The following is a 10,404-nucleotide window of genomic DNA, read 5'->3' on the forward strand; positions in this document are numbered from 1 at the left end:
GTTTGGACTTCTCTGAACAATGGAAAGGTTAGTGGCTTTGTGTGGGATCAGCATTTTGTTTCACACATTTGCTGGTCTCTGAACACATTCCTGTTGTATTAATGAAGACTTGAATTGAGCGACTGATAGATTTGTGGTGTTCAGACACAGGATACTAAGAGCTATGTTACTATTCTTAGTTTGTAAATTGTCCTTTTGATACCATCTTGTTTTCTTTTGTAGGTATAAATAAAAACACTGTTGTCAATAAATTGTGAACTTTGTCTTTATTTTTGGAGCGTAAAACAGTCTTTAACTCGTTTTCCCCAGTTAATATAAAAATCAAGTTGAAGGAGTTGGAAACATCTATTGGCAACATACTGAATTTTAGTAAAAACTTTGCCCATCTGTAGAGCATTAAGAACTGTCACTGAAAGAAAACAAGTGATGTGTGAGTATCTGTAGAATTGGAAGATTCTTGTCATTTGAAGGGATTGCATTTTTCCTGAATCTTACAGGACCTGAACAGAATGAGGATAAGGCACCATTTAAGTTGCAGGTGGATAGTAGTTCATAGGCAATAGTTTGTAGTGTCTGCCACATCATACGTGGTGACACATGAAGTGGGTCAGTGGCCTTTGTGTATTACCAGACTTGATAATACCATGTTCCCTTTACCATAGGCCGTTTTTAGGGCTAAACGGGTAGTGACAGCTTCCCTTTTATTCCTTATGGTGTCTCGGGGCCAAGGTAGAGGCATGTTTTGGAGGTGGATGCTGTGGAGAGGTGGGGAGAGAATAGCTTGTGGTACTGTAGTATTGGCCAGCACTATTTACTAGCACTAGATTCAGGTAAGAAGAAAAGCAGCGGGTGAGGGGGGAAACTGAGGCAAATCCCATACAGGTCAAAAGCATACCAGCTTTCCAAGCCTCAGTGTCTTCCTGGCATGGAACTGAAACTCAGCTGAGCCATTCGTTTGATCAACAAGGGGCAGGAAAGGAAAGCTGCGATCTCAGAGCTTCATCTTCAGGAGTTTCTTGTATTTGTGGAAACATCTTCAAACAGGCATTGGAAGACTTAGCTTTTTTCCTTTTAGGACTGTGCAAAGAAAGAGAACATAATGAAGGAACTTCGGGAAATTAAACTGTTTCATTGTTTCAGCAAATATTTTTTTTGAGATGGCTACTTAGTGCTAGATAGTGGATTATTAGGCTTGCAAAGGATGGTGAAATCACAAATACCAAATGAGGCATTTTCAAGCAATCCTGTTGTGATACTAGTTCCTTATTACTGAAATAGGAATAAAGTCATGTTGTCTTCAGGTAAGAAAGTAGTCCTCAGTTACTACTGTATGCTAATAACTCCAGAAAATGCTGCTGCTTTGTTCACTGTGGAAACAGTATATAGAAGAATTCAGTGAGAATGGTAAAATTTAAGAGCCCAGAGAAGAGAAGCATTTATATTTGATCCCTGAAAGGAGATGATGTCTAAAGCATTGCTTCCTAAGGGTGGGAGACTCAAAAGGAGAAGGTAACCTGAAGTACTTAATGTTTGCTCTTGTGTAGTTGCTCTTGCTCATGCATGGACTTAATTACCCCAGTTTTTCCTTGATGCTGTAATATGAGGTCTGCTGTTGTGCCTTTGACAGTGGGAGAGCAACCTCCGCTCTCTTTGTATAGAAAGGGAGCATTACACAAACAAAGGGCCTGTAGCTGCACTGGACATGCACAATCTCACCTAATCTTGGAAAGCAAGCAGGATGGGCCTGGTTTGTTATGTGGGTTGGAGACTGCCTGGGCAGGTGGTGATCCAGGAGGCCAGTCACTAGTGGTGTCCCCTGGGGGTTAGCACTGGAGCTCACAGTGTTTAGTATCTTCATTAATGACCTGGACAGCGGGACAGAGTATACCCTCAGCAACGTTGGAGACTGTACAAAACAGGGAGGAGTGGCTGATAACAATTGTACTGCCATTCAGAGGGACTTTGTGAGGCTGAAGAAATGGGCAGAGAGGAACCACGTGAACTTTAGCAAAAGGAAATGCCAAGTCCTGTGCCTGGGGAGGAACAACCCCAGGCAGCAGTACAAGCTGTGTTCCAACTGGCTGGAGAGCAGCTTGGCAGAGAAGGACCTGGGCGTCCTGATGGGAAGTTGAACAGGAACCAGAAAAGTCCCTTTGCAGCAGAGGAGACCAATAGCCTCCTGGGCTGCATGAGGAAGAAGAGAGGTGGCAGCAGATCGAGGGAGGTGATCCTTCCCCGTATCTGGAGTGCTGTCTACAGTTCTGAGCTGAGACATGGATGTACTGGAGCGAAGGGCTGCAAAGATGATTAAAGGCTTGGAGCGTCTGTCGTACAGGGAGATGCTGAGAAAGCTGGGGCTACTGAGTCTGGAGAGAAGAAGGCTTGGGGGGGATCGTATCAATGTATAAATACCTGATGGGGGAAGTACAGGGGATGGCACGAGGCTCCTCAGTGGCACCCAGTAACAGGACAAGGCAATGGGTGCAGATTGAAATACAGAAAATACCATTTAAACACAAAATTCTTTCACTGGGAGGGTGGTCAAACACTGGAATAGGTTGCCCAGTCTCCATCCTTAGAAATACTCAGAACCTGACTGGGCAAGGCCCTGAGCAGGAGCATTGGACTAGACAGTCTTCAAAGGTACCTTTRAACCTCAGCAGTTCTGTAGAATACAAACTTGTGTGGGCTGAAAACTTCCACAGAATTATCTTTCAGGCCCTTCTTGTGTTAAACTGAAAGCAGCTCAGCGAGTTTTGAAAACAAGAAAAGCTGCATTATATAACAATACCTATACGTGGTATAGGTGCCGAAGTCTTACTAAATATATTTACTTAGGTAACACATTGCTTTTCTTACGAGAATCACTGGGATTTTGTCTGAGTTCTTCTATGTAAACAATGTATTGAAAAGCTGAAATTATTACAAGAATGGAAGATAGATGCAACCTGCTAAAATATTGCTAGTTTTCATAAATGACTGCAAAACATTTGCATTATCTTCAGTCTCCCCTTTTTTCCTATGATTCAGAACATTTGTGGAAAAGAAAAAAAAATGTTCTCTTCCTGCTGTGATATCCCAGGATAAATGTTTTTTCTTCTGCCTTCTCTATCATCTAAATTTTGTGATCTTACTACTAGTGATGCAAGACTGAAAGCCAGCAGTTTTGTTTTTTTTCCCTTTTGTTCCCCGTTCTCCACAGCTGCAAGGGGTGTGGAATTTTAACAGAATATAGAAGGGCACAGGACGCATTAATTGAGTGAAGCTGAAAAAAAGAATTAGTAAATAAAAGAATTGATGTGGAGCACCATGATGGCAGTTTTACAAAGTAATCTTCTGGCTACAGATGTGTTTTCGTGACAGAAGGAAGACTTAATCCATAAAGGCCAGCCACCTGCTCAATGCTCCTGTCATCTTTCTATCAGCAGGTGTATTGAATGAAGCTGCTAAAGATCCATTTATCTAAACAACCAACACAKGCTGTCACCACTGGTTTTGGCAGACCAATTCAGGAGTGTGAAGAAGGAAGAAAGTGTTCACTCAGCTAGATTTCATCGTATTCCATCCTACTAAACATAAAAGCATTTTAAAGCATGCTTTAGCTTAAACAAAACATAGCATTTTCTATATAATTTTATGCTCTTGATGAGCTTGTTAGGTCTGTGAGCACTGGCGCATAACCATTTACCAAAACACAGCACTGAAGAGGAAGAGGCATCTTGTTTTGGAAAACAAAAAGAGCTGTCTTGTACTTGTAAACACCTTTCTATCTTTCTACAGAATCAATTCTTGAGAATGTTTTATCTTTCCCACCAAAAGAAAAAGTAGTCTTAATAAAATCTCTGAATGTGTGTAGTTGCTTACTCAGGTATGTTTTCTGCCTCTCACTACTTTCTTCTTCCCTCTAAGGTTTTTTGTATGATTCATAATCTTTCAAATGTAATTGGAAATAAATATACCTAAATCGTTAACTTCCGGGGGGGGGRGGGGGGGAGAGTTAAAGCAGACTTACTTCTGGTTAAATTTCTATTTTGTTTCACATGCATAGCTAGAACCTTGTGAACAGAGATAACCATTTGCTTCTATCAGATGTGTTTTTAAAATGGATTTTAGGTGGATAATACACATCACAAATACAATACAGGATCAGTAAAGTAATCTAAGGACTGACCAATGGCAAGTTGCAGCTCCACCATATATTGCAAGAATGTTGAATGCATGTTGTGAACTTTGAACAAAATCCTATACCTACCTTTGGTAACGTAGAGATAGAAGAAATCACAGTAGAAGATGGTTTGTACCACCCCAGAAACTACTGCAATCTGGTCATAGAATTTCTCTGTGTGGTAGCGCCAGATCCAGTTGGCAATGTAGAGAGCACGGTAGAGGCCCAGGAAGAAAAGGTAGTGTGTTGTGATGGTCTCAGCTTCCCCCGTCTTACTGATCATGAAGAGCTGAGGAAGGATAGCTACTGACTCCAGGTAGATGGAGAAGGTCCAGAGTATCTGTGAGATGAAAAATGAGACAGTGGAGAATCTTGATGCTGGTTAATTTGCAGTAGGGCCTAAAGATTTARTTTAGCAATCAGAGCACTGATATGCAAAGCAGGACAAGTAGTGCCTTTAGAGTTGTAAAAAATGAACCTGCTTTGTTGGGACTGAGAGAAGACGGTGCTCTTTGTAGTATGCTCTTCAAGAACTGCTAACCTTGCCTTTTCTGTATGGTTTTACTGTTAAAAATCTTAACTATTGAATATCCTTCTAACTTTGCTGTATAATATCGGACTGCCATTCCCCATCCCCTTCCGTGTTTTCCTTACCTCCAAGGGTGTAAAGCTGTGATTCTCCAGAAACGACAAGCCTGTGACAGGGACCAAGAGGAATTCAAGGCGAAAGGAGTCATTCTCACTGTCAAATGTTTTCCGGAATTTCACGTAGATCATGTACACAGTGATGTAGGCACATATCAAGAAAATGACCTGAGAGGGAGAAGGAAGATGGCAAGATCTTACCTTTGATCACATCTTCTGTGCTTGATGAGAGGCCTGACTTAGCATAGTTTTGCCAAAGTCAAAATCTGTTAACCTGGTTCTGGTGGGCCTGTGCTGAGGTGAKATTGGAGTGAACTCTTGCTCTACACTGACTTGCAGATTCCTTTCCCTCCCTCCTACTGCTAGAGGTATCCCCGTGGTCAAGTTAACTGAAGATTGGCATTCAGTCCCACCATGAGAATCATGCGCATTTGAGCTCTTTAAGGCACTATGTGAAGATGTTAGCTTGGTGGCAGCCAACTATTAATGCTTCTGCTGTGGAAGGACACTCAAGATTGATTCAGTATCTTGCTTCTGGTCTTGGTAGTACAGTATAGTGGGGTCAACTTGCTCATTTACCACAGAAAAGAGATTTTCTGCTGGCTGGGCTTCTTGTCAATAGAGGCACGGTGACCCTGAAGGAAGAGTCTTTCTCTGACCTGCCTGTGTACAGCCTGCTGCGGCTTCAGTAGCCTCATGAGACATGTGAGAGATAAGTGAAGAAGATGCAATTGCTCTTTCCTCCCACTGGCTGAAAAAATGACTTAGTGGATGTTTACTGTCACCTTCCCTGAGGAACCATGATGAGCTGATATGGCTGCTTGCACTAGAAATTCTCCTTCTCCTTACCTTCATCACGGTGTTATAGAGAGATATGAAGGTTGTGAACAGGTCCAGATAGCGAGTTGTGAAGACAAGGGCAAAAAGAATCTGACTTTTCCCRGAGATACCTGCAGCACAGGGAGAAGAAAGTAAGGTAAGGTAGATGAGGGGAAAAATCTTTAGGATGGCAGGTTTTCCCTTACATCTTCTTTGAAAACTGTGGTATACATGCGTATTTCTTTGTGTTAAAGGGAACATTTCTAAGTTATTATGCAAGATGGACTCTTCCAGGCATGCTTTTTTGAGGGGAGAATTGATGTTTCCAGGGGTGGGTGGTCAGGGTAGAGGTCCCTTTCTACTGCTGGAGGCGTTTGGTAAATCACAGTACGCTCAAGAACTCATTGGCTGTGGATAGTAAGTGTCTATTGCACTGGTATTGGGCCTGGCTGAAGTTGTGCTCTACCGACCTTCATGACCAATGTTACCTGAGCCAAATTTGTCTTTGTAACTGGCCGCCTGGGCCAGGACAGGTAATCGCGTAAGTATTCACCTGTCGGGGCTGGATGAAAGTCACGTGGGTGCCAGAGTGCACAAGCCAAGGGAACTGGGGTTTTTCATGTGCATTTGTGACTTTAGTGAGGGAATACTGATGACATCAAGAATAGCTCAAGTGGGAGCTCTGCTAACACTAGACCCACCTCCGGATGAGGCCAGAGCCTCCCTGTGTGGTAGGGCAAGCTCCTTATGATGCCCCTGGGCCTTGCTTTGAACTTGGGAATGACTCGTGTTTGGCAGGTTCACTTCTTCRGCCAATACAACCCTTATTGCCACGAAAACGCCTCTCTTTTCCCTTCCTTGCCCCCTTTGCATGCCTGCCTACCTTGTCGTGGGTTTATGTGATGTGGCATCTGCCACACTAGGGAAAAGCTGAGGGATCAGGGAGCAGCCCACGGATGCTGATGGTGCTTAGTCACCAGTGGCTCGGCCTCCAGCATGAGAAGCAGTGTGGAGAGGGTGGAGAAACGCAGTAAAATCATACAKTTTTTCTACCTGTGATAACTGCTGTGGCAAAGCAACCCAGCCCTGAAATCCTGTAGGAGAGGAACTCATGAACTCTGAACAAAACAATCCTTTGGGAAGCAACTGCTCCAATTTCCTCACACAGGCCCACTCAGCAGGGCCTGGGGGAGGCTCTGCAGGGCCTCCTGCCTAAAGCAGCACCCACAGGAGCTGGCAGACCTCGTCCAGTTCATCTCCTGTCTCGCTGAGTAATGCCAGACGTGAGGCTTCAACCAGGGCTGATTCGCCAAGGCTCCGTGAAGATAAGCCTTCCCCCTCCACAGCTGCTGATCTGGGGACTGTACTGGATGTCAGAGTGGAAAGTGCAGGGCGTTACTATATATCTGCTGCTCCGTGTGGCCAGCTGGCMGCCTAGGAGCGTGCGGGCCTACTGTGTGCAAAGCTCTCCTGGAGGAGTTTTGCTGCTCTTAACAAAAGTGCCTCCACTGCCGTCTCTCTGTGTTTCTTTTGCCGGGGATTGTTGGGTTTGGTGCAGCCACAGCTTCTTGTGCTTGTTTTCCACCTCCCTCCAGCCATATCACCCACCCTTTCGTTTCATCGAGACCAACACCTGCACGGAGGCTGTGTGCTTTGCCACATCGCATCCTTCCAACGTATCCATCTCCCTCCCAGTGGGGGAAATCACCCTGGGCTGGGATGAATTTGCTAGCAACTTCTACAGAGGCTCCCAAACTTGTCAAAAAATTAAGGTGTATCAGCAAGCAATAGGAGAAAGACGAAAAAGAAACAGAGTGGGATCTTGGAGTGAATGCAAGGAGAAGGAAGCTTAACTCTCTCCGAGAATTAAGACCAAGACCAGCAGGGATGACAGCTCGCACAGCCCCGATTTYGCCTCCCTCTGCCCACACACCTCACCTCCACGGCCTTCTCCCTTGGACTTCTCACACAGTCACCTTCCAAGAAGGGGCCCCTCCTTCCCCAGAATGAAAAGAAAAGGGTGTGGGAGCAGGTGGAGAAAACTCACCAGCGCAGGACTTAGACTTCTGGATCTTAAGCAGCAGGATGATAATAGCCAGCAAGTGGGAGATGTCTCCCAGGATCCGGAAGACGTTCATTGCTACGCGGGTTCCTCAGAGGCAAAGCAAGCAGAGTGTTTGCCCGGGTGGACAGGGCTAGGGCAGCCTCCAGGGCTTCCCCAAAAGGTTGTTACTTGGTAAAACTCAGCAGTGATTTTTTTTTTTTTTTTTTTTTTTTTTTTTTTTTTTTTTTTTTTTTTTTTTTTTTTTTTTTTTTTTTTTTTTTTTTTTTTTTTGCTCTTGCCTTGATCAAGTAGAGGCTCTCTTCCAACTGAACTTTCTTTTTATCTGTGTATGGAGTCCTCTCTTCTGGTGGAGGAAAATTCAGACTCCTTCTATTAAAAAACACCCGTTATCCCTGCGCAACTTTYCCTTCCAGGGTGAACTGCCTCCCTTGCTTAAATTTACCTCAAGGTAGATTTTATCTCCACCAGAACCAGTTTGCCCCTCAGAGGTTTTCTCTCCCTGCGGCACCAGCTCGCTCCCTTCCAGGCTGATCTCCCAGACAAAGTTGGGTTTTGTCCCCAAGAAGGAGCCAGACTAAATCTGCTCAGCAATCCCAAAGCCAGCACTGGGTGACGTGGCTCCTGGCTGTCTGGGGAGGAGAGAAAGGAGGAGGAGGCGGGAATAACTGCGCTATTTTTCCTTTTTCTTTTTTTTTTCCCCCTTCCTCTTTTTTTCCCCTACTTGTCTCAAATTACACACGGAAGTATCCTTAAAGGGGAGAAGGCAAACGGAAATGATTATCCATCGTCTGGGGGCAGGGGGAGCCATCCTCTGAGTGTCAGGCTTTCGAGGGACAGTGATGGTCCCTTGGGACACACTAAACCCTGCTTTGCTCTGAGCTGGGCAGCCTGTGCCCTGCCGCCTGCTCCCTAGAGCYGTGCACAGTCCCGTGTTAACTCCAGCGCTTTCTGGGCAGTGATTCTCCAGCCTAACATAAATTGCTATTGGGAAAAACTTCCTGGCATTCGCCCAGAGCTCGCCTACACGCCTCTCCGTGTAGTAGATCAAAGAAAGGGGGTGGGAAGACATTCAGTTTGAATGTCTTTGGTTATGTGACTTTGTATTGCAGCCGTGGCTCCAGCTCCCTTGGGTCTGCCTGGACTCGGCTAAAGGTTGTCCTCTCTCCCTCCTCGAGYGCCAAAATAGTGCAGCCTTCCCCTGCCCTGCATCGTCCTCTCTGCTGTACCAGGGACCATCATCTTCCGGAATATATTAGGGCACTCACCTTGCTGCGGGTGCCTACCACCAAATATTGACCTATGCTTCTCCAAACTTAGCCATTTCTCTTAGTGATCACTCTTGGGGGCTGGACACCAAAGTAAATAGCCCTCAGTGTGGGCAGTTATGTCTCCTCAGCAAGTGTCCCTGCTGAGGACACATGATGCTGCACACAGCCTTTGGGTGGTCCTTGTCCRGAGCTGTGCACCTGGTTCTGGCTGTTCTTCCAAAAGAAATGTAAATYTGGGGTGAAGCAGCTGGAAAAGAGCCTGGGGCCTGCCTCAGCCATGGACAGCCAAGCTCTGGAGAGAGGGAGGAGGGACCGTGGCTCGCGCRTTGGCTCCCAGATATGAGCTGGACACCAAGAGCATCCAAGAGCCCAGCCTCAGAGGAAAAAAAGTTCTCCCAAAGGCTGGTTTTATATAAACTTCACTGAAAATATTAATCATAGATTCCTGCAAGTGATTGAAAAACATGTAATGCGCATATTGTGTGAAAGCAATACATATGTCCCATCATTTTTATAGATTTAACAAAAAGGAAAGGATATTGGTAGTGACTCTGTTATAGATCTTTCATATATTCAGAAACAGTCATGGATAACCGATCTATTTGATTTAAATCTTGTTCTTGCATCAGAAGATAAGCCGTGAAGAGTGAAGGATCTCACTGTACTAACCGGGGGACGAGGACCTCAGCATCAGGATGGGTTCAGCGACAGGAGAACACTACAGGGCCCTTTCTGTTATCTAATTGCTACTATAAAGCTCCTTTAATATAACCATGACAAATGGATGGTTTAATTTGTCACCTTGTCCCCGAGCAAACTGTATCTGGCCGTTAGTCTGATTTCGCTCCTCTGTTGGTTACGTGATCCATGCTGCTCTGGTCCAGCAGTTTTGGCCGCTGAGCGCTCTGTCCTCAGGCTTCGCCGGCAGCAATTTTCCTTCGATTCTTCTTCCTTTGGCATGTCCTTACGGGCTTAGTCTGGAGTGAAATCCTTAAATGATTAAAGTGTAAAAATATTATTCCTGGTGCTGCCTAAGAGGACTAACAAGTTTATTAATGTTACCAGATTCCTTTCTGAATACATTTGCATACATTTCCTCCTTGCCCATTAGGCTGCCTGCCGTGTTTTCCCTCTTTGCCTCTACAACACCTGGCGCGCTGGGCTTTTCCAGCCCGACTTTTCAGGTTTCCCTGAAAAAGGTTTATTCTCTTTACCTTCCAGCCTCAGGCAGTGGCAGGGCCGGGGTCTCCCCGTGGGACGCCGCAGAGGGTGGRGGGGCGCCCGTGCGAAGGCCATCGGGAGGGCGAGAGGCGTCGGGCCACCGAGCACTTTGAGGAAGAGAAACCRGCGTGCGAAGCGGGAACAAGTAAAAATAAACCTTCCCTCCTCCCCACCTCCTCCCTTGCCGTGACACAGAGCAAGTGCCTCGCACCGGGTGTCTC

The 10,404-nt window shown here is 45.5% G+C and overlaps 1 protein-coding gene across 2 annotated transcripts; it reads right to left on the bottom strand.

Moving 5' to 3' along the window:
* Positions 1 to 251: 251 nt before the first annotated feature.
* Positions 252 to 8,346, bottom strand: KDELR3 (KDEL endoplasmic reticulum protein retention receptor 3). 2 transcript variants are annotated; one of them, XM_085323544.1, is made up of 6 exons: positions 7,973 to 8,346; positions 7,677 to 7,781; positions 5,660 to 5,760; positions 4,820 to 4,978; positions 4,253 to 4,505; positions 252 to 1,077 (listed from the first exon to the last, which is right to left on the bottom strand). In XM_085323544.1, exons 2-6 carry the CDS (start codon positions 7,765 to 7,767, stop codon positions 1,037 to 1,039), a joined length of 645 nt encoding a protein of 214 aa, XP_085179670.1. In that variant the 5' UTR covers positions 7,768 to 7,781; positions 7,973 to 8,346; the 3' UTR covers positions 252 to 1,036. The 2 variants fall into 2 exon arrangements, with proteins under 2 accessions (XP_085179670.1, XP_085179669.1); XM_085323543.1 differs by lacking the exon at positions 7,973 to 8,346 and having other exon boundaries at positions 7,677 to 7,925.
* Positions 8,347 to 10,404: the final 2,058 nt, after the last annotated feature.

The sequence above is a fragment of the Rhea americana genome, unplaced genomic scaffold (genome assembly GCF_003343005.1).
Source record: "Rhea americana isolate MKP2758 unplaced genomic scaffold, rheAme1 scaffold_85, whole genome shotgun sequence".
NCBI lineage: Eukaryota > Metazoa > Chordata > Aves > Rheiformes > Rheidae > Rhea > Rhea americana.